This window comes from Drosophila serrata, unplaced genomic scaffold, assembly GCF_035046125.1.
Source record: "Drosophila serrata isolate PLE 108 unplaced genomic scaffold, ASM3504612v1 contig_17, whole genome shotgun sequence".
Classification (NCBI taxonomy): domain Eukaryota; kingdom Metazoa; phylum Arthropoda; class Insecta; order Diptera; family Drosophilidae; genus Drosophila; species Drosophila serrata.
Window position 1 is genome coordinate 509016 of NW_028256915.1, and position 24473 is coordinate 533488.

The 24473-nt window shown below is 46.5% G+C and overlaps 3 protein-coding genes across 7 annotated transcripts in view; 2 read left to right on the forward strand and 1 right to left on the reverse strand.

Annotated features, from left to right (window-relative positions):
* The window catches only part of Ten-m (teneurin transmembrane protein Ten-m), a 350373-nt gene that overhangs the window by 151861 nt on the left and 174039 nt on the right, over positions 1-24473 (reverse strand). The window lies entirely within an intron of this gene.
* LOC110190330 (putative phosphatidate phosphatase) overlaps positions 1-24473 on the forward strand; it is a 67418-nt gene that overhangs the window by 26459 nt on the left and 16486 nt on the right. The gene's annotated exons all lie outside the window — the stretch shown is intronic.
* The window catches only part of LOC110190329 (cilia- and flagella-associated protein 45), a 33766-nt gene continuing 9293 nt past the window's right edge, over positions 1-24473 (forward strand). Inside the window, exon 1 of the mRNA XM_086828717.1 lies at positions 1-23904. Coding sequence (XP_086684843.1) covers positions 20266-21915 — 1650 coding nt within the window. The 5' untranslated portion in view covers positions 1-20265 and the 3' untranslated portion in view covers positions 21916-23904. The remainder of the gene's footprint in view (positions 23905-24473) is intronic.

Below are 24473 nucleotides of genomic sequence, written 5' to 3' on the forward strand. Positions count from 1 at the left end.
AGCCTCTCATATCCGATAGTTGGAGAGTAGGCACATTAGTGTAAACGATTTCACGCCTCCTCTCGATGTCCCAGCTATCCGCTGCACTCACTGTTCCGTCTGTCTGGGACTGCACATTATCCTATCTAATGCGGAATCCCAACAGTCATTGCCCATTAACATAACTCCGCCAAGGCCCACGTCCGCTCATCGACCACCTCCTTCCCCACTCGCACGGCACGGCACTCAACAAGTTCTAATAGGTCGCTCATCTCAGCCGCCTACGTGGACTTTCGTCCCCTCATCGGGAACCCACGCAGAACCCAGAACCCAGCTCTCTCTCCTCATCCCATTCCCAATCCCAATCCCAATCCCATTCCCCATCCGAGTGCGCATTTATTGCATTTATGCAATACGTGGCTTGTTATTGTTCTGACGCTAGCCGGGAACCGCGAATTGAGAATCGAGTCCGACTGCACTGCGGAAAAACGGATGTCGGAGGAATGAATAAACTCCTGGAATATGCGTTGAACTCTCTGTGCTTTTTATCCAGTGCAGAACACTCCCACTGCCCAATGTCCAGGGTCCACTGTGCGGGGAGCACAGTGGAGCTTTGGCTCTTGCATATAATTTATATGCATTTGACAGCTATGACTGATTTATCGATGCAGGAGCATGGCATACATAATGCGTGTGGAGCCGCCAGCTTTTCCTGGAAATCGGGGATAGTCATGCACACAAAATCCACCTATACAGGCGCACTAATTTACCATAATGTGTACAGAAAACTTTTGTGGCTTTGAGTGAATTCAAAAAGTGACCCAAAGCCATTGTTCTAAATCTCTAAACAGAGAGTAAGGAAAAAGGAACATAACCCCTTGAGAGAGTCAGGAGTTCTTCTGATTGAATTTGTGTAGAAAGAAACATATGACTTAGTTAATAATGTTACGTAGATCAAAAAAATTCGGGTAATGAATGTTAATTTGTCAATTTTAAGGCGAATTGTTTCAACTTGAAAAGGTTAATATGATAGAAAATAAGTTAGAACTTCACAAGAGTAGACTGTTGAGGCGTTGTTGCCTTATTTTCCCAGATCACGCAGTGTCCTTTCTGACCAGCATGTGGAAGATAGATAGTGAGTTGGGGTCCTGGTTTATGTGGCGCTAAGTCCGAGAGGGATGCAGACACTTCCAGGTTGCCGGCCATCGTGGCGTGTTGCAACAAATTTGATTCAACACAGATACTACCCGCCGTTGCTTCCCAACGCGTCATTGTTTCTCCATTTGTTTTTGATTCCTGCTACCGTCTACCACGAGCAAGGTCCCTTTACCGCAGTAATAAACAATCAAAACAAATGCAAAGGCGACGTTTTATTGGCCACGCTTGGTTAGACGTCCTCCCTTCACTGCCCTTCACTTTGGGCCACTCCATGCCCCGTAGATCACGAACTCAATCTGGAGCGGAGTCCGGAGCCAATACAGCGAGTGGCGTCCAGTTCCGTTCAGGACGATGACTGGACGAGACGTGGGAGTGGCACAGAGTGTGTGCTGCCTTATATTTATGGCGTCTGCTGCAACTTTGCAGCCGAAAAGCCAAAACACACAATTCAAACTGTTTAATGGCATAATGCCAAAAAGTATTCAAAACAAGAAACATTTGGCCAGGCATCGCCGAAGTTTCATTACCCTTGTATCAGAATTTGATTCATAAACTTATACAGGGACTATAGTTTTAAAATACTTGGTATGCTTTGTGGTCATTATAATTAATTTCATATTTACTGTAGAACTGATCGATCGAAAATATTATGAAAATCATACTCCGCACTATGGTGACATATACCCCAAAAAAATAAGAAAAGGGAATTTATGAGTTTTGCGCCAACAAAAAAGTTTGAAGAAAACATGTTAATAGAAACTTTGCTTGCATTTTTTATCAAATGTCAATAATGAGAAATGAATGCATTGACTGTGGTGGTCGGAGGTCGGATGGGTGTCCTGTCGGGATCCGTAACTCAGCCGGCACAGCCATATTGCAAAAGTTAGCGAGTTCATTTTCGATTGCGGGTGCGTAAAATGATTTACCTGCTGCTTCGGATTCGGTTGGGATACTCGCTCCTGGATCCTGGCTGTCGAAACTTTTCTGGGCTTGCCGAAAGTTCAAGTTTTAATCTCATTATACGCTGACTTTTGTTTTTTGGACGTGGCCACCTCCCCTGCAAAAAGGAGGTCCTCTGTCTGTCTCAGGCTATAGAGGTGTCGGTTGTTGGGGATTTTTCGCATTTCGCATTTCGCATTGCGCAGTTGTCGCAGTCGCAAAGTTGAGACCGTAAAGTTGAGTTGGCAGCCTGGACCGCAATCCAATTGCCAAAACGGTTGGACAGAGTGGGAGTCAGATGGACTTGGAGCTGCAGCTGGACGGAGGAGCGTAAGACTGTCTGCGGCGTTCATTAGCAGGAGCAGGAGCAGGAGTTGGAAAAGGACTAGGGGCAGGAGGTCGAAGTAAGCGTTATGATGATGACATGGGAAGGCCACACACATTCAGGTGGGGTTGCTGCTGGCGAGGATGATGATGATGAGATTATGCCAAGGATGCTCCAGCCGGCTTGACATAACTTGGCCAACTTCCCACCTTGGCGTCCGTCACTTTCGTTTCCGACTCCATTATTTCCCGATTACGCCATCGAACCTCTTTCTCCCATTCAGCCGCTAAGCCCGATCAGATTACACAACTTCTCGCCTCTATAGAGCTGCTTTTGATGCCTCCATGGGCATTGATTGATTTTCCCCAGACCGCTAGCCAGATTAGCATACGGTCGGAAAAGTGTCAAGCCACGGACAGGGCTTTGTCACCCCGGCAAATCCCCGATTGACGCTCCAAGTGCCAAGGTTCGGATGTTTATTACTGAATAAACAGCGCAGATGATGTAAAGAGTTCATTATTGGTCTGTCGGATGGCTGTTCGAAGAGATTACTCATAAACACAGAGCTCCCCTGCCGCTTTATGCTTCGGAATTAAAAAACAGTTTCGATTCAAATGGGGCTAAGCGCAACAAAAGCGCCTTTTGTCCGGCCATTCGTCTAATAATCCATTAAATGGTCTGCTGTTGGAGATATTTTCGAACGTAAATATTTGGACTGTCGCCGCTTAGTTGCCGATGGCTCAGATTGTTCGAGGAAAAGTCGTAAAGCAGTTGACGACTCGCTTTGATGTGGCTAGTGATGGTGAGTGAGTCAGCCAAAAGAAGAGGTCTCCCACTTGTCCATTCAGCAGTTCCGCAAATATACCGGTGCTTCTCCAGAGCCCAATGCATCCTGCGATTGTCAACTTGCGTTTACTTAAAAAATAGTTACTGCCATGGTGACCCCATCTCCAGACCGCACACCACTCCACAGGGAACCGTCGTCAGGCTGGCTGCTTTAAGTCTGCACTTCACATTGACTTATCAATGAAAGGCCACATTTATTTATGAATTTCCGATTTACATTCAACTGACAGAGGGCAGAATCAGAGGCCAAGCAGATACGTCGTTCCTTTCTTAAATTGCTTGAATTACCGCTGCAAGGCACACGGCGAGAGCAGACTAAGTGGCACCCTACAGTCGGAGACTTTAAGCTTTAGGATGCGTAACGCCAAATGAATTATTATCGAGAATCTGATCTCTACGTTAAAATAAGCTTTTAAATGTTTTGCGATTATTCGTTTTGAAACTATTACGTCTTTGCTTTAAGATCTTAAATCAAAATTTTTAGAATTATAAAATTGTTATGCTTATTAGTCCCAAGTGCCTAATATAGGAGTCGAATTTATGTTCCAATATTAATTTTATTATTTAAAATATTCTTTATTCTACAAATATGGAATTAAGTTTGATTCTGTTAATGAAAAAGTTCTCTCAAATTGTATAAAGATTCTGATTGCAATTTCTTCAGTCAAGTAATAATTTAGGAAAGGATATATTCTCACATTACTGCACAAGTCGCTGATCGAAAGCAGGGGCAGACAGGTTGTTCTGATGCGACTGAAGGACCCCCGGGCTAACTGGGTTCAGGAAGCAGGGGCATCTTCATTTTGCCCTCCACGACTTGTGCGGCGTTCCAGTAATCATGATCAATAAATTCAGAGCTCCGCTCGGCATCGTGATCGCTTTGACCATCGCTTTTCAATGCTATGGGAAGATTGGTGCCTCTTTTCGCGCTTACTTTTTTGGAAGTCTCTCGTGCAACATTAGTTTTTCATTCTGGCTTGAAAAGTCATTGAATGAGTGCCGAAAAAGTTCATTATCATTTTGCGGGTAGAAGTTCATTGCCAGTTCGTGTTTGGCATTGCTTAGCCTGGTGGCTATCAGATTCAATTTCAATAAGCATCTCTCAAAATGGGTCGTCAGTGGCACTCAGTGTCTAGGAAGATGCCCCGATCAGCTGCGACGGGAGACCGTTATTATAAACAGGAAATCGCAAACGTACAATGACGGGTCCTCCACATTCTGGAGGCACCTCTGCGATGCACATTCACCTTCGCCAAAGAGTATCAGAAGGGCCAGAGGAGTGAAGGTGCAACTCGCCGCAAGTGGCAAGCAAGGTTAAGCTATAAAGAATTCATTGTCTGCGGTTCAAAGATCGCAAATTGAAAAATGTATCCAGCCAGAGATCGTGGAGGGAGGAGGGATGCATGGTGGACGAGGCACCGAGTGGAATATTAATAAATTAAAGGCCGCAGATAAGTCCGAAAGGACAACACAAATAACCCGCGAAGGAGAGGCTGCGGGAAGTTAACAAACGCACGATGCATGTTGCACTTGATGAGATCTTTATTCTGTGGCCAGTTCTGCCATCCAGGTACCGCAGCTTCTTCGCTGAATGCCTGCCTCCACTTGGCCAGTCTTGGAGTCGTGGCCTCGAACCGGTCGTCACCGGAGTGTGGGCAGAGATGGGAATGGGTTCTGGGGTCGTCAGTTGATTGCCTGGGTGCCCCATTGGAACATGTGTGTGTCTGCCTAGGTAGCGATTAGATGGGTGCGCTTCGGAGCATCGACCGAGAAAAGGTGATGCATAGCCAAAGCTTCTTGACCAAAATCATTTAAGGAATGTAATGAACTCTCTTGGAGGAATACCTCAAAGATACAGCTTTGACAAACTTGGATTTCTTTCAGAAGACCGCCTGGTAGAAACGCGCAGAAACAATAAAAATAACATTTTTTGGCAGAATCCTTTACATAGATGCCAAGAGTCTAGACGACGAGTCCAGACAATACCAACTGCCAACTCTTAGGGAGCAGAGTTGGCAAAAGGTAAGCACAACACACCTTGGGATAAAAGCATGCAAAGAGCATAAGAGTCGCAGCATTCCAGGGACCAAGTTGAACGATTTTGTAGCCTTAAGATCGCCCTTCGGGGCGTGCCATTCGAAATGAATTCGTGTCGCAATAATTTATATAGAGGCGGATTGAAATGGAAACTGAATCTGAAAGGTTTTGTTGGTTCTCGAAGCAGGGCAGCCTCTTCTACTCCCCTCGCGCTTTAAATCGCTTTCTGATGTAGAAGTTTTTCTTGGCTTGTCGACAAGTTCAAGTTTATGTTAACAGCTATTAAATGGCAGGGTATATGTTCTACACAGTTTCGTTCGGATACGCTGTTGTGTGTGGCCTCGACCCATCCTGCAGTCGGGGGTCTTCCTCCGAAGTATCCGAAAATAAACAAACCGACAAATGATAATGAGACATTTCATATTGCACACAGACAACGGACAAGTGGCGGATATGTTCTCCCCATTGCAATGGGCAATGAAGTGTCTCTGAAGGCTTTAAATATAAAACCAGAGCAGGATTTGAGGTGGAAGTAGAAGTTACGAATATAAATTTCTTTATTTTTACAGCCGTTGTCGGAGAACGTCGTGATTTTGTGTTTTTTATTAACTCTTTATGGATTCGCAAGCAAGCCTTGTCCGAAGAGGGCTCCAGATAGAGGTGGAGTCGGAGACTGAGACGGAGACGACGGCGATTAAAGCGTTTTTACGACTTAATGAGCCACTCGCCGCATCGCTTACTTCGGTGGAGTGGCGCAGCATGTGGGTGCCAGATTGCCCACGAGCTCCGGCTCAGCTCCTTTGACTCCAATCTGGATGACAATAAAACGATAATAGCAATGATATGACGCGTCCCGCTCATCGAGGTGACAAAATCGCTGTACGGACAACTCCAAAGCAGTGCGAATTGTTCTTAAAGGACTGTCTTGAGAAGGAGTAGATTAACAGGTACATTAAGGAATGCAAACTGGAGAGATCATTAAAGGCTAGACGAGTTATTTAAATTTACCTTTGGTATTTCTTTAAAGAGAGAGAGTAAACGGGAGAAAGTGATGGGATAAGTAGTACAGGAGCAGGAGATACTAATTATGTATAGGTTTCTATATTTACTCCTAGAGTAATATAATAAAGTCAACAAAGTGGCTTAATATGAGGAAGACGGATTATAACTTTCCAAGAATCTAGACTTTCGAACTTGTATTTCATAAGAAGAGGTGCTTACCTATTCGGTAAGCAGCGATCATCTTTCTTTAACTTTACTCTTGAAGGGTTTATTGATTGTTCAAAGGATATATGTAGATATTGCACTCACCAAGAGATCCCTTAACAGGGACCACCAGACCACCCGTATGTATGCGATCCGATCCCTTAAGACTTTTCCCACTCCCGCAATGCCTTCTTGTTTCGTAGTTGGTTCCGCTTGGTGCAAGTTTAGTTGCTTCAATCAAATCAACGAAATTTCGCAAACTCAATTTAAATCAAATGCTTTTGCGACGCAGACAGGCAAACGCAGACACATGTGCACGTCGAATGGAAAGATGCCGGTCTGGCTCTTTTCAGATGCTTTTCGGCTGTTGTTCGCCGCAGCAGTTTTCACTGTCTTTGAAGACTTTGATTGTCAATTTGCGATTGTCTCGAAATTGAAGCCAGCCAGCCAGGAGGCGTTGGAGGCGGATATGGGGATGGGGATGGGGATGAGGATGAGGTAGCTGCAACAGCATTCGACAATTTCCCGTCCCTGCTGGCTTCTTCCTCCCATCCATCTATCCAACGTTGAGCATTCTGTCTTGTTCCCCTGTCTATTTTTAAGTCGTTTTTATTCTGCCATTGAAAGACTGTTGTGTGGTTTGGTAATTGCAGCAAAGGGCGGCCTGGGCCGGGAATGCCAACTTTAAAATTGGTAACGCACCAGGGGACTCTCTGCCACTTTCAGGACCAAATGCGGAAACAAATTTCCAAGAGTTCGACTTCAGAGAGAGACAAGAGAGACCTAGAAACGGGTTACACTACAGCTCCAGCTCCAGCTCAAGCTCAGGAGGCTGATTGACAGGCTGGAGGAGGGAGTGGAGCCTGTCGATTGGCACTTGCATTAACTTTGATTTCGGTGGATTCCTAGACAGGGGAGATGCCATTGGAAAATCGTATCCTGCGGCCACGATTTCTCTGCGCTCAGCCAATTAATAGCGTCCATTGACAAGATGATTTGCTTAAATTGTGGTTGGGTATTAATTTAAGGCCAGTGTGGGGGGAAATTGCTTGGGAAAGTCATGCCAAAGATAAGTGGAGGTGCTAAGTGGGTGGATGCCTCGGCCTCCCTCCCTCTCTGCCCTTTTCCGGACAGATTCCGAGGCATACTGGGAACCCATTACACATCCGCTTGCAATAAAATTGATGGCCCAAAACCGATCTGAAAAGCATCCCAAATACACAATTTTCATCTGGGAAAACAAGCAGGAAAAGTACCAAGACAAAGTACAAGTTTTTGAGGGGCAAAAGGCCATAAAAGCAGGGGCAAACTTCTCAAAACGAACCGCATTTAATCACACATTTTCCAATGAAACTGCAGCAAATTGTTTATTTAATTTTTAATGTGTGCTCCAGAGACCGAAGGAGTGGGCTGGCTGCTGCACCGAGTGAGGACTGGAAACTGTGGAGGATGCAGTCCATATCGGAGAAGAGACTCTGGAATTGCTTTTTACGGCGCACACGTTTCGCGTTCGCGGTACTCCGCTCACTTTGCTTTATGGCCATTAGCGTATGATTTGTCTTAACAATTAAGCGCGGAACTATTCCGTCAGTGGAGCAGATCAGAGCGAGTTCCTCGCTCTTTATATCTGTATCTTGTAGATGCACTGCCGCGTGGCTTGTGGCAGGCACTTCAAAAGGAATGAAACGAGGGACTGATCCATCTCCAACTCCTTCCCCCACATGGATACATATGTATATGTTTTATTTTCACTTGGTCTCCGGTGTTTTATGGGTACTCCCAACTGATTGATGTGCCTATTAGAGGAATCTCCATTCTGGTCCGGGCATTATTTTGAAGTTCATTGGTTGTGATGCAAGTGGAGCAATCGCCAGGGTGTTGGATATTTAATTGAACAATCATTTAGAGTCAACTTTTGGCCAAACTTTTCAGATCTTATCGCGCTGGACAGCGAAGGAGTGCCTGTGCCAGACCGCAAACAACTTTTCTCCCCACAGCAGTATCATGTTTTATTAAAGCATTTAATATTTTTGGCAAATAAAGGAAACTCTGCAGTACTCGAGTCCCCCCTTTTCGGCATCGCCGCCGTGGCCCAAACAAATTTCATTAACAAAAGCAGCACACAGACCGCCGTAGTTGCTGTGCCCTTTTTTCATTAAAACAAATTTCCATACAAAAACCCAAATGACATCAAAGATTCATTTTTATCATGCCGATGCCGAGGCTGAAGCTGAGGCTGAGGCTGAGGCTCGGCTGTGTCTGGCCACGACTATATGGCTATGGCTGTACTACACCTATAGCTATGCCTGTGGTTCTGTCTGTGCCCGGACCTGGACCTGGACCTGGGCCTGGGTCTGGGACTGGGTCTAGGTCTGGTTCTCGATTCTGTTTGCCCAGCACAACCTGCAGACGGGACGAGCAGCAGCAGCAGCTGTCCCATCTCGTCTATCATAATACTTAAATATTTATAAATTTAAATTCACGTGAAAACAAAAGCGTCTATCCGGGCAGGCGACTGGCAACTGTTGGAGTTCAGCAGAAATTGAGAAATGCCTAAAGGAAATGAAGTAATTTTGTAATTTGCACTCGAGCAAAAAGCGAATGAATTAATCTTTTGGCTGCCGGAGGGGAGGACGGAGGAGTGCCCACATGCGACACATGCCGCCAGCGGGGCCCGGGAGCAGCCCCATCTACAGTCCGATCCCCAATCCCAATCCCAATCCCAGTCCCAGCCCAATTCCAGCCCCATCATCGAGCCGGCTTTTGATTTACGTGAAAAATCGCTTATGTGGAAATGTTTTCGCATTAAAATCGCAAAGCGCTGGCAAAAAATAATGCGCGAATAACTGTCGCCGGTTGGGAACTCAGGGCTCCAGATTCTCCCTCGGCCTCTTGGACTCTGTTGCGGATTTGACTGCAAAATTTATTGAACGCATTTCGCAAGTCCCCGACTCCCTGTCCTTTCCTTCACCACTACCCCCGGACGGATCCGGCTGGTTTTGTTCTACGCACTTGCACTGGCAAGAAGAAAAATTATACATTTCCTCGTTATTTTTATTGAAAATGAAAATTTATGGCGTCTTTAGGGCGCGACACATTTGCGTATGCATGTTAAATGGGGATTAGGCCCCGTGCTGAAAGCTGGGGAAGAGTCTCCGGATGAATAAACCACACTGGGGCACTGTGGATGCCATAAAAATTAGCTGTCATATCCAGATTAACCTACATGATTTCCTTATATTTATGAAGTGCAAGCGGGAATCGATACTGACTTTTCCTCGGAATGCATGACCCTTCCTGGTGTCCGTGGACTGCACCTGACAGAGGCTTTAGTTCCAAATTCCCATTCACAATCTTCAGCTGAGTCATCCACAAAATAATCAACTTGGGCCCGCCTTCGCAGCCTGAGATCTCAGGTCTGCTGGGCCTTGTCTGGAAATTAATTGCTAATTCTGTGGCAAATAAAAATAAAAATTTTGCGGATGAATCGATCGAGTCGGCGTCATAAACCAGGCTTAAAAGATCGTAAACAAAACCCCTAACAAACCGGGGACCAGCGGCGGCTCTCTTTCTTTATGTATTTTACCTTTTTGATATTAAAAATTAAAATCAAAGAAATACGAAGCCAAAGCTGAGACACAGATACATATGTATGCAAAAAATAATCCACATAAAAAACAATCACAGCGAGGTGCTGGGAAGTGTGTCTCGAAAATTCTCGGAATTTCTCTCGAGAATCCGCTGGGACAGCAGGAGCGTGACAGTTTGCCGCGCTCCAAAATTAATTGGCATTTAAAGGCGTTCTTCGGATTGCTGAGAGCTAAGAGCTGAGCTATGACTCGGTCCACTTTGAGTAACGAGGGTTCGACATTTCGCCAATTTGTGAGACTTTAAAGGAGAATTATGAAGTGCTTATATGGTTAGATACTGTAGTTATCAATATATTGTTGTATCTTCCGTTCTACAGATCACTTTCCTCACTCACTCTGGAACTACGTATACTACAGCTTATTACTTTTCAAGTTTATGGGTGCGGTGAATTATGTCGGCTTGCCACGCAAAATCTTAAAAAGGATCATTAATAAATGCTTCGCTTGTCTCTCTGCGGAGAGACTACTTTGTACCGCGTCCATTTGCTTTAGCCCTACTCCAACTCCACCTCCGACTACAACTCCAGCATCCCATCTAGCTCCACTCCAATCCGAGTCCCAATCTCCTCCTGCCTGTCAGAGAGGGGGGCAGATGCGAGGCCAGAGACAGAGGGCTTAGCGGATCCGTTCGTTGTTCTTGTGCCTGCCGGGGCCTCTGTCAGTCAGTCAGCTGGGTGAGCTCCAGTGACGGGGGACCCACCGAATACCAACCTAACAGGGTCTAAAGTCTGCACCGCACCGCGCAAATAACATGCAAAATCCACTTCTACGCTTTTGGTAATCCGCATTTTAATGACTTATTTTCTCGGCTTGCCTTTTGGCAACACAAGATTCCACACACATGGGCTCGAGCCGGCTCCTCAGACGAGGATGGATGTGGCAGTGGATTTGGGGGTGGTATCCTCTTGTAAGTAGACAACACCTACAGGGGCGGCCTGCTGGCAGAGGACGATCCACCCCATAAAATTGTCATTTATTATTTTTTTGAATTATATTCCCTTCGAACGGAGTTTGCCGCTTAAAATTCATTTTACGACTCCAAAGGGTCTGCCAGTCTGTGCCAAGTTTTGCTTAAAGCCGCCTATCCACACTGCCTGCCTGTCACACTTTCATTATTCATTGGACTGACTCTAATGCAGTTTGCCGTTGGAATGAATTTGGGAGCTGGCAATGCGAAATAAATTAAAGCTCTCACACCGATAGGGCGGCTATTAAAATGCTTTACAATATTAACCCTCTCGGACTTTAGCTGCAGTTAATTTATGGGCCCGCTGCCATTGGGTTTCTATCAATGCGCCGCACCGGAAAGTATGCAAGTGCAACAGTATCTGTCTGGCTCCGTCTTGGCCGGAGTTAATGCAGCCGGAGCAGTGTTTGCCTGTTTGCTGATTAATTGCAAATTGCCGGGGTGTCTGCCGGGCAACCACATTAAAAGGCACACAAAGGTCACGGAAGGAGCCACGTCCATCGATCGCGCACCGTCCCCCGCCACATGCGTATTCCTAGTTTATTATTTTCATTCCAGCTCTGCTGTTCGTCCCCCGTCATTTATGCAAAGTGGCACACCAGGAGCTGCACTCCAGCCGCCACCAGCCACCAGCCACCCGCCACCTTTAACCTTTCACCATCCACCACGCAGCCCTTCGAGTGCCAATCCAAAGCCCTGCAGCCCAGGTTGCACCTTTGATGTGCGCTCCACATCGACGACGACAACATCGAGGGCGCTGGAACGATACGATGGTGCGATGGCATGGGGGAGCCCAGCACTTTCATCATTTTGGCTTTTGCCATTTGCGCTCCAGCGCCACTTTTGACCACTTGAGGGTAGCGAAGGGGTTGCCACTTGGCCAGCTCCTGTTTGCCATGCAGTTGCCCTTTGCTGTGGCCCCCTTTCCCAGTCCCAATCCCAGTCCAAGGCCCAATCCCCCTCAAAGAGCGCAGCAGGTCACTCTGTCAGCTTGGTTCTGGTGGCTTTCCTACTAGCCGTTTCTGCCAAGTGTTTTGTTTTGGCTGCTATCCGTCCATCAGTTGCCCCTCGTCCTCCTATGTGTGTGTCTACCGTTCCATTGGTGTGGCCAAACCTCAAACTCCATCTCCAATTTGCAACCTGCTCAGACACAGTCATTTGTTTCTGCTGTTCTCATTTCTTCCTGCCTTTAAGAAGCGATAAAGAGGAGCTGGCCTATACCCCGAATTTAAAGGAGCCGGAAATTAGGACGAGGCTTCAGAGGCGGAAAGTATATTTTAGGGAATGGACGATCAAGTACGCGGTCTGAACAATTGGAATGTATAAAAAAGTATACAAGTTAATAAGAAACAAAGCTCCCAAAGAATATACAATACAAAGCTCTTGAATGAATATGTTTGATGTCTTAACAGATGGGCTTTATTATTGGTTCTTAAAAGATACCATTGAGTACTTTGCAAAGAATGATTTTCTGATATTTACATAGATGGAAAGCTTTTAAGATCAGAGTTCTTGATTGATTCAAATGTTCACGGCCTTCTTAAATATATGTATGTTCAAAAAGTTCCATTGCACCCTCCTTTTTCGGTTATAAAACCAAATTCAGGGGACAATTTCCTATACTTGTGGAGCGTCATCGGCTTCTAGGTTGGGGCCAAAAAAGAGGCAGGCATTCATTAATAAATTATCGGATAGGGCCAAACCCCAAACTAAAAGCGAGTGCAGAGCACACACGCTCATTGAGGGAGAGCGATAGTGGGTGGAGACAATGTTTACAAACCACTGCTGCCACCATCGGCAGCCTGTGTCCTGGCATGCGAAAGGATGCGAAAGGACGAGGACGAGGACGATATCATTACGTAAACGTAAAACTTCCGCCTTAGAAATTCAATTAAACTAATAAATTTTCCATTATCCTTATCGATGGCAACGAAGCGAACGGAGCAAAGGGGCTGCAATTGATTGCGTGTGCCCCCGCCCTCCCAGGAGGGGGGAGGGGCTGTGGTGAGCGGCGAGGTCCTGGGGCCCTGGATGAGACAGAGAATTTAAATTCGTCTAAGGCAAACATTAACACACAAACAAGGACGAGAGGACAAGGCGAGAGCGGGCCGAGAGAGGCGGGAGTCTGGCAGGAGCATGGGGGAGAGACAAGCACACATGTAAAAATAACAGCAACAAGGACAACAAAAGCAACAATTTGCATAAATTAAAACTTGAAATCAATCGACGGAGGTCGGGAGGGACAAAGACAGTGGACTGAAAGTCGACTAATTGAATAAAAATATATGCAAGCTGATAAAGGAGTAAATTAATTTACCCTGAAAAGTATTGAGCACTTAGTAAGTAAAACTTTCATAAAATAAAATAAAACGACTTCTGTACTGGCAATCAACAGCAACTTAATTATATTTCAATATTTAATTATTACATAACGTTTTTAACTATATGCTCCTGCCAGAGGTTATACAATTTTAAGTCAGAAGTTTTCTATAAAGTATAGATATCCTTTATCTGTCTGCCCCTTAGCTTTAGAGTTATTCAAATGAAACCTAGCAGATATTCTCTTGATTTCTTGATAACCATCAACAACCGAATCGCTCCAGACGTGTGCACAATAAATTAAAAGATTCATACTTCTTTTTATTGTATGTTAAATATTTGTAGGAATGAATACTTTTTGGGAAAATAAACTCAAGGTGTTTCATTCAAAATATACTAATAACATTTTGAATTATTATACTTGGCTGATAATCAATTGTATTGTATTTTTAAATAAATTTTGTTAGTATGAAATAGCAAGTTACTTAATATTTCAAGAGCTTTGTTTTAAAAGTAACTTTAATGTCAAGTCAAACTTCAAATGTGTCGAGCCCATGGTTCTTGGTTCTCTTCACTTTCACCCCTTTGGCAAAGACCTCCAACTTGGTCTGCTTACTGGTTGTCAATTGAAAAATGCCAAATTATACGACAGGACGAGGCCGAACAGGAGCTGACACCCTGGACAGTCGACGTCGGGTGGGCGTGGCTGACCAGCCAGAAACATCCCCGGTAATATTAAAGCTCATTTACATGAGCCACCTTAAATAAAGCGGGTACTGTCCATTTAAATTTTAAGCATATTAAAGAACAAAGCATTTGCATGAGCGGCTTGGAAGGGAGGGGCGCAGGAGCTCGGGGGAACTCGGCCTGTGCGGTGGCCACTCCAAGTAAATGCGACGGCGACATGCCTCGGCTCCGGCTTTTTGCATGTGCAACACCGCAGAGGCGGCAGCAGCAACAGCCGCAGCAGCTGATTTCTTTGTCAGGACACACGCAGGGCAAAGGAAGTGGGACTCTGGGTGGCTCCTTCCGCTGCGACGGCAGGACAAACACGTAAATTAATCTGACAAGTGATACTTCTGGCCTCAGGGCCTCGGGCCTCGCGCCATGCTCCTTGCTCCTTGCTCCCTAGCCCAGAGCCCAAAGCCCGTCAAAATGTCGCTTCCCCGGACAGCAGCCATGTGGCAAGCATGAAAGTCCTTTGGTCGTCACATGCACACACTTTCGCAGGACAATGGCTGTCTGCCGACTGCTCCCGAGCTGACTTTTTGCTCGGCTGCCAGATGATGAGACGCTGACGGCGGGCAGACACGGCGGAGCACCCAAGTGGAGTGGTACCCCAAGGACCCTGAGCCGGGCGCCTGCGGTGGGCCCTGGCTGCTCACTTTTATTTACATGTATTCTCCTCCAGTTATTTTGTATGTAATTTATTTTGCAGCAACCCAAGTCCTCCGAGTGCGTTTCCTTTCCCCTCCCGGCGGCTTGGTTTTTGTTTATTGGTTCTTCCACTCGGGACCTTAAGCGTCTCCACTTTCCCTCCGAGGTGTGTGTGTGGTGTCTGCGAGGCGCTTGACGTTGTCGGCTCTGGCGGTCAAGTTTGAGTCTCGGTTTTAATGGCCAGAAATGTCGGGCCATACAGTGAGCGATGCAGTGACCAAAGCCGTTCTTTAGGCAGGCAACATCTGTGGAACAAGGAAATTTTATTGGTCCCCTAAAAATTCTAAAAAGCGACCATGTTTAGGAACACAAATCGAATCGAAAGTTTTTGAATAAACTAAACTCTATCTGATCCACAACTAATATAATTATAGGAAAAACGCAGCATTTACCGGAGATATTGCAATAACTATTAAATTAGCCATTAAAATTCTTTAAAAGTATGATAGCTTGTCTAGTATGTAATCGAATGTGAGATACCTAGCACTCAAATCAATGTGAATGAAATTAAAACAAAGGCGGACATAAATTATTTAATTTGTCTAATTTTGCTTAAATCTATAAAAATTTTAATTAAACACGGCGAAAAACAGACAAGAGTGTTGACAAATAAGTTGAATATGTGGCAGAAGTTTAATATTCACAGAATCTTTAATGTTTAGTTACTTACATGTTTGTTTTACGATTTATCATATTATTCGAAAACTTTACTTTCAAAATGTATAAAAATGGGTAAGAATGGTCATAAAGTATTGTTTATGAAATCTGTTTGACAAGCTAATTAAATATGTTACAAATCAAAGATCTTTCCAATAACTTTTTTATTTAAAAAAGCGCACCTCCTTGATTCAAATGAACAGCGTCTTCAGTAAAATGAAGTAATTAAAACGAAAAATTCTGAATAAACCCCATCGTTGTCTGCTGGGTAAGCCAATAATATATGCTTTAAGGCGAATTTTTTAATATTTCCGTCGAATATGAAATGACAACAGTGAACATAAAGAGAGAAAGGGTGAATGGGAGAAGACTGAATGCTGCCCGGCACACTTCTCCACTCGTTAATCAATTAAGGCATTTGTGAATTTGCATAAACATTTTCGCCGGCGCTTCTGCCATCGTTTTTGCACTTGCCAGCCCCGGTTTGTTTACATGGAAGCGTTCTGGCCCCCTCCATCCATCCATCCCCTTGTTTTCTTCGTAAATTTGCAAATGCGGCGAAGAAAAATTGATTAAAACATCACGTAATCGCATTCGCAATGCCGGCGTCGTCATCGGTTTTTGGAGTGGGAATGGGACTGGGACTGGGACTGGGACTTGGACTCGGTGCTTGGGCACCACGAGCGGCGCCAACGTCAACGTCAAGTTGACATGGCATCCATAGGAGAGATGCCTCCGGAGTCCGGACCGCGTCGGAGCACCGCACGTACGCATGTGGTCGCGTATGAATATGAATTCAAATCGATTCAATTGATTCGAATTCTGCGAAAGCAGTGAGTCATCTGGCAGTCTATTCGAATCGGGGCAATTATCCATTACTTATAGCCAAGTCTATATTACGAGCGGCAGATTTTAATGACAAATTGCACATCGATGAGGTGAATGTGGACCAAGTGACTCACTCGGAGGCACCGGACCTGACATCTTATCAACGCTGCCATAAATAAGGCAAAGGGACATCCACCGAATGCCATCTGGCAGTTGGGACACCGTAATTCTTTGTTGCAGTCTTCATAAATTTCGTTTTTACATGCCGCACTCTGTGTCAGTGCCCTTGGTTTTGGGCCATTCCAGCAGCGACCCCCATCTCCTTAATGGCATGTTTGTGTGCTGGATTAAATATAAATTATATTTTGCACTGGCCATGCGAGCGAATCTTAACCGGAGAGAACAGAAGGAACCAGTTTGGCTTGCGGAATGCAAACAATTTAATTCCAATGAATTTTGGGCGCGATCCGGCTGAAGGAGGAGCTGCATCGCCTGCCTCCCACACAGGTCTCGATAGATTTCCATCTGGATCTGGGTCAGCCTGCTTTATTGACAGCGAGTAAAGGGGGGAGAAGAAAGCTCGAATCAAGTCAAATCATATTTTTATCGAGCGATACTTAAGCATTTTAATTAGTCGTCTCCTCAAGGGGCAGAGTAATTGGCTCGATTGGGGAACTTTCGATTGGATCTGATTGCCGGGCAACTGCTCAAGTAAGTAAGCCCATCCAGAGCAGAGTTCTGTGTGTCGTTTGGATCAATCAATCAAGCCATTTGGGTTAGCTTGAGAGTGAGCTTGAGCGCTGGCCCAGAAATATGCCACACATAAATCAACCGAGGAGCGGCAAAAAGGTTTTCTTTCCATAAAATATATGGCAGGGCCCGAATTAATTTGCAATGAAAATGTGCGAAAAGATGCAAAGTGCTGGGATTTGCTGTAAAAAATTGACCAAAGCATAAGTTTAACGGGGCGGCTACGAAATATGTATTCAAATAAATAAAAAGAGCACGAAATGCACGAAAATAAAATCCAGGACGAGGGCCGTGCATGTGTGAGGAGACTCCATGTGATACAAATGTAAGGTTGTTTGTCCTGTCGGCCTCAGACGATGACAGGAAACTGTATGAAATTGCTTTGCTAGCCGGCTGGAAGGGAACGGGGAGCTACTCCTGCCGGGCTGAACTTGAAAGCTGGCAGCCGATCAATATTTCATGCAAAGTTTGAAAAAATCTCTCTCGAGCATGTTTATGAAAATGCAACCGGAAATCGAATGCCTGTCAGGGCAAATATTGCTTTAAGCTGAGCTGGGAGTCCCGAGATAAAGGAGCAAGTCGGCAAAAGTGGTGTCTAGTAGCTTCCTCGCTCCTCCGTGAATTATGCAAATAAGTCAACACTAGGCGAGAGGATGCGATGTGATGTGTCTGCTGCAAAAGTTTCCCCAACGGACCTCAAATGAATCATATGCCAAAAGGCATTTGAAGGCCTCAGGCTTTGTAATGGGTCCTTCGGGTCCTCCCCCGAGGGGGGAGGATGCTGATGCGCAACATGGCGTATGCGTAACGTGGCATTAGACTCCCGTAAATGCACATTGGGACGGAGAAAGTTTTGTGCTCTGGTCTGAGCGCTGTCAATTTCAGTTGCCATCTTCGACTCCGTCTTTTTCCGGATGATTTTGCCAGATTTGCCCAAGAATATATGTTATATGGCATTTGTCTTGCCTGCACTCTGGATGTGATTAAGGAACCAAGTGCTCTTGTTGTCCCGCAGCGGCGCTTAAAAGTCTTTTTTGGAACTCCATGTGGAGTGTCACCTGCCCCGGATACGGACTGGGATAAAAACTTGCTGGAACCCTGGGAAGACTTAATCTATGCGTGGCTCCAACTAATCCCTGGCCACAGGCCGACTTACAAGGTTTAATTAACGACAAAGGCGTGCTCCGAAGGGGCGGACTAAACTTAACCGGAACACAACTTGAGCGCATAAATTACAGACCGAGCTTGGACTTAGGAATGCTAATGACGCCCTCCGGCTGTCCCTTCTTCATGCGTTCCCCGAACCGGCTAATAATGCCCTGCATATAATCAAGCCCATGCATGACTATTCCCGGCTCCGAGCTCCCAGCTCCCGACTCCGACTCCGGATCCGTCTCCTTGGGAGGCTCACGGTGCTAATCCAGCAACTTGACTGCCATTACCCCCGGATCCGGCTGGGTGGCTGGAGGAGGAAAAAACGTTCATTTGCTCAATCGTGCACTCGAAAATGTCAATTTACATTTGCGGACGGCTGCTGGCAGCGGATTCCCCCAGTGGGCGAAATCGGAATCTGAGTCCAACCAGCTTAAGTTGACTTTAACGCCCCAATGCATCCAACTAGAAGAGTCATCTGAAGGCGGGCTGAAAAACGAAGGCAACGAGCCAGTTCACATAAGGGAAAGTTTGTGTGCGTGTGTGTGTAAGCAGCAATGGGGGAAAAAGGAAAACTTTTTATTAAAGTCAGCAGAAACGACTAGAGCCCGTTTCAGCTTCGGATTTCCATGCTCTGCTCTCCAAAACTAGCCTCCAGTCCTCCTCCGAATACCGAATACGGAATACGGAAAACGAAATACCTCCATGCCCTGTGTGGGCGTGGCTCCGGCTCTGTCTGTTGCTTTGGTCAAGTTAATTTGTATGTGTGGCCGTAAACTTTGGCCAGCTTAGACTTTCCAACACGCCTCGCTGGTCAGTGGGCGTCCTGGGCCCAGATGGATGGATAGGTGCACCCAAAAAAATTATATTTATCTTTGATGTAAGTAAATTCACATTTACAGTTACAAATTAAAAAAAAAGTTATTTAATATTACAGAAGAATACCGAAAATTGTTGCTAAAAGTGATCTGAAAATTTGATTTAAATTCTGTAAAACTCCACTGTGAAATATCGTACATAAATAATCTTTAAATATGAATTATAGAAGGTTAATTAAAACAACAGTAGTTGTCTATAATCAAGGGACAATGTATGAAACCTATAATATGCGTCTACTAGAAAGAATACCTCCGAAAGGGTTCTCCCTTAATGCAAGTAAAATAAATTAAAATTTTTTTTTTTTATATCTTCGAATACTCTCAAAATATATACAACTTTTTTCTGAGTGCAAAGGGATGCTGCCGCAGCGGACAGCTGAATGGTTGGGTGCGGGAGCGGGATTTCCCCTGATATCTCAAATGTCCAGTTCTGGACTCCGTTCACAATGTGTGAATTTTGTTGGCTTATTGCTTTTCTATGCCGCATAATTGCTGGCTTCTTTCACACATTCACACACATCATTGGAGCGACCGGTCCGGTCTGGACCTCACTGGCCAGGATGGGACTGGGGGCGGCAGGACGGGATGGGATGGGATGTGTTTGCGACGTTTTGTCCTTGAGCAGGGGGCATAAATCATTGGGGACTGCGGCCCAGCTCGAAATTTATGCTCGGTTGCATTTTTGATCCTCAGCGGTGGTCAGGAGGAGGTCGGTCCCTCTGGCTTTGACTCTTTAAATGTTTTGTGGGGCAGTGTGCGGGAGAGATAAGAGCAGGGGAGTAAATATAGGGAACAGCTTCCGGCAGAGCGTTTTTCAATTCAAAGCTGTCGGATGCTCAGCCCGCTATCTCTATTCTGGCACAACCCACTCCAGCCCACTTCACTCCAACCTCCAGTTCTTGGCAAGTTGAATCCGTAGTTACCCCAAGTGTTTTTTAAATAGTTTCGCACTTCGTTTGGGGCTGTGCCTAGCAACTCCACGGGCCGCCAAGGCTACCGTCGCTTGTTATGCAAACACACTGGAAGAGTCGTCCCAGCAACGCCAAGTCCTCGATTCACGGCTCCACGCAGCTACAAGTCACATCGAAGAGATAGTTCTCCTTCGCACACCTCATTACCCCGATCATTGTACCAAGGATGCCCTGCTTCTCCGCCTCCAATGTACGGTTCGTCAGCGCCGAGTCGCAGATGCGGCAGAAGTGCCAGGAGCTGAGGGCTCGGGCTCGGGCACAGACGGCTGCCTATCGGCCGCCCGCCGGAGGCTTCCGGCCCTTCACCTCCACCAACTCCTCCGCGCCAATGGGGATGGGCTACGCCTCCTTCCGGAGACCGCTCTGTGACCAGTCGGCGGCCTACGACCAAAAGCAGCTCAAGCGCAATGAGCGGGAGCGAAAGCGCAACCAGGGAACCAAGCAGGCGGTGCTCCGCGCCGGTGAGCTGAGGCGCCTGAAGGAGCAGGGCAAGATGCCGACCGTGAGTGAGAAGCTGCAGGAAATCGAGCGGCAGGAGGAGGAACACCGCAAGCAGCTGCAAATGGTGGAGGAGACGCGAAGGCGGTTCAAGGCCATAGACGAGTCGAAGGTGACCGCGGAGGATATTGGGGAGAGCAAGACCAGTCTGCTCAAGGAGATTCTGGCGGAGAAGGACTCGGTTCTGAGCCGCGCCTTCTTGGCGCGCCAGGAGCAGGAGGAGGAGGTGAAGCAGATCAATCGCATGATACTCGACGCCAAGTGCAAGGCAGTGCGAGAGGCGCAGATCCAGGAGAAGCATCTCCTGTCTAGAGCTCTGCGCGAGGACGACGAGCGACTGGCGCGAATGGTGAACGAGCGGGCACAGAAGGCGCTGTCCGCAGAGGACGAGCGCGAGCGACAGGAGGTCGAGAAGCGGAACCGCTATGCCCAGGAGATAAGACAGCAGCTGAGCGAGCGGGAGAACCTGCGCTACCTGGAGGCCAAGCGGGTGGCCGACGAGGCCAAGGACATTCGCCGGGCGACCGAGCTGCTGCGCGAGCAGGAGGAGCAGCAGCGCGCCTTCGCCCAACTGCGCAAGCAGCGGTTCCGCGAGGAGCTGCAGCGCATCAGGGACATGTCCAACGTGTTCAAGACCATGCTGAGCGAGCAGGAGCGACTGGCCGACCTGCGGGTGACGGCCTACATGCGCGAGAAGCAGGAGAAGGAGCGCCAGTTGAAGGAGCTGCAGCGTCTGGCCAAAAAGGAGTTCGAGCGCCGCCAGCAGCGCATCTTCACGGTGGCCGCCGAGGCCATTGAAACCCGCCAGACCAACGAGGAGCTCAAGTATCTGAAGGAGCGCGACCGCGTCGAGCGCGAGTACCGCCAGCGGGAGAAGGAGGCGGTCATCGCGCGGCAGGAGACGGAGCGGGACCTGCTCGAGTCGCGTGCCCAGCAGGCCAAGGAGATGAAGCACCGCCTGGCCCTGGAGATCGCACACGCCGGCGAGGAGTTCGCCAAGGTCATGGACCGCATGCGGGAGGAGGAGGAGAAGCAGAAGGCGCTGGATCGCCAGCGCGACGCTCAGCGGCAGATGTACCGCAAGGACCTGAGGCAGCAGATGACCGACAAGCAGGAGGAGCGCCGCCGCTTGGCCGACCAGGAGGCCGGGCGGGTCCAGAAGTGGCTCGACCAGGAGAAGCAGCGCGACGCGAACATCCAGCAGGTGATCAGCGCCAAGATCGCCGCCATGCGGGAGAACTGCCTGCCGGAGAAGTATCTGCGGGAGGTGGAGAAGCAGCTGAAGAGCATACAGTCAAGCCGCAACCGGATTCGCTAGAAGGAGCACTTTGTGGTTGCCTAGGTTCAGGCTGGTGAGAATGATGGTAGATGGGTTCCAACTGGCGCCCGAAAGTATATCTGCTCAGTTGGTAAGATAGTTACTTAAATGAGAGTAAAATAAGGGAAATATGAACTTTACTAATTCGAACATAACTCAAATCATTGTTTAGTTTTTTGTAGCCCTTTTTTGATTTGCCGCAAATATATATTAAGTCTTCAGAGTAAAAGGTTCCAAGAAAAGGTTACAACTTGACCTTTTAGTTTACTTTAAACCAGTCAATATTCTAGTATATTTTAAATGAACTATATACTATACAAGTATATGTTTAAATTAAGTTCGCCATATTAAATAAATATACTTTGAATGGATTTCTAGACCACTGCCTATATAGTTTTCGATTGCTTTTTTTGTGGATCTCGGATAATGTCCCAAAAGGTTCGCTTATTCCATTGGCTGCCTGAAAGTATACCATAAAATTGACAACTAAAAGTAACTTTCAAGCGAAATCAAAGAACCGCCATGATGACGATGCCACATTGTTGCGCGTGTGGCAGAAATGGCCGCCCACGCGTCACGCTAATTTCCAACTATGTGGGCGTTTAGGCCACCTTCCCCACCTTTAGTTCTTTTCCTCCGCTTATCCTCCGCTTTTGCCAGCGGGTGACAGAACCCCAAAGGCAACGCATACCGCAAACAATTACTAGAGATGGGTGACTGGGGACGGGGAACGGGAAAACTACGGCCTCAGTGCCATGGAAAAAGTGGTAGCCAACTTTTGGCTACAATAAAATTTTATTATGCCGCACACACGCGCACAGAGCACACACACACACACTCTCACGCAGTGGGGCAAACAATGGAGCTGACGAAGATGAAGCTGAAGCTGAAGCTGAAGATGCCACCAACAACGACAACGACAACGGCAACGACGAACTCTTGTGCATGGTTCAATTATCGTATTTCATGATTCGTTAAATTTTCGCATACGCCAAAAAAATACGAAAGACAAGTCCCACACCTCCTACCTCCCACCGCCTACCGCCACCCACCAGGTTGCGGGCAAAGAAAAGCCAAGGCAAGGAACTGGTTTTCCCCTGGCAACCATTGTGATGTCTACCTTCACCGGGACCCGGGTTCCGGAGATGGACGCGCTCGGGTTGGGGATGAGCCTAGTATGCACAGAAAAAAATATCAGAAGCCAAGGCAGAGATAAGGTTTTATTTTAGAAGGTCTAATAATGTCTTTCCTTAGATATTCGAATTTAAATAATAAAATTATCAAGACGACAATAATAACGGTTATCAGGCAAATTTGAACTTTGAAGGGAAAAGGGTTAAATGTTAACCACTTTACTTACTTAGAAACAAAGTTCTTACAATAAATGCCTCTTAACATAGTTATTTAAATGAGAAAGAAAGAAAACAACTTATTGCTAATTCATAGATCATCTCAACAAGATCAATATAATAATGCTGAAAATATAAATAGTAATTCCAGAGACAATTACAAACTCTAATAAACTAGTAAATTATTATGGTTCTTTGAAATTGTTAACAAAATTTAATTTACAACATTTTTAAGTTAGCCTAGGAAAAATAATATAAAAATAAGAGCAAAAAACTTAGCGACTACGTTTTTCTTTCTGTGTGTTGGCCTGGGATTGCCTGCCACTCGCATATGGCTGTAATAATTCCAATGACAATAAACGTTGTCGTATTTACAAGTACCGGCACACACACACACACACACACACACACACTGCGACGTGAATTGATGAGAAAAGTTTTTGAGGAAATGTCAATAGCGGAGCGGAGACAAACTATGCTCCGATGTGCTAGGGAGTCTGCGCGCACAGTGGGGCGAAACCAGGCGGACGCTGGGCCAGAAGGGCGGCAGGCAGTTATGACTGCTCGGCAGCACCTGTGCGGCCCACTGTGCCACTGCTGCGGCATCTTTGGCATTTATAAATATCGTGCTGGAGAAAAGGTAAGACTGCAAAAATATCGATATTGTAATTGGAGGAAAGTAAGACGCAGCTGCCTCAGCATCCACTGCACTCCCTCCACTCCACCTCCTGCCGCTCCTCTTGCAGCCCTATTCAGCTACGCTCCCCCTCAAAATGTATCTGCAAGATTGCACACAATTGTTTTGTATTAGCAAAGTGATTTCTTGCCTCGTTTTGGCTTCCTTGTGCGCTACCTCCGATATGTGTGCTTAAAAATAAATTGCGTGGCTTTAGTTTTGCGTTTACTTCGATGGCTTTCTTTTGTAGTTGCGGTCTGGTTTATCTGCCGCAGAAGCACTCCGCCTTCTTGGGGTCCCTTTGTTGTGCTGGAAGGTATGTTATGTTGAGTACTTCAAAGAGGGGCAAGACAGATGCCTGTGCCTTCGGTATCTGTATCCGCCAAGAATCCCTCGCATATCTAGGTGACTGGGTAATGGGCCTCAATTGCGCCTCAAATTTAAGACATCAATCGTGCCCCTATTTGCATTCCAATGCGGTGTGGGGGCGGCAGAATCGAAATTGAAAATCAATATAAATGAGGAAGCCGCTT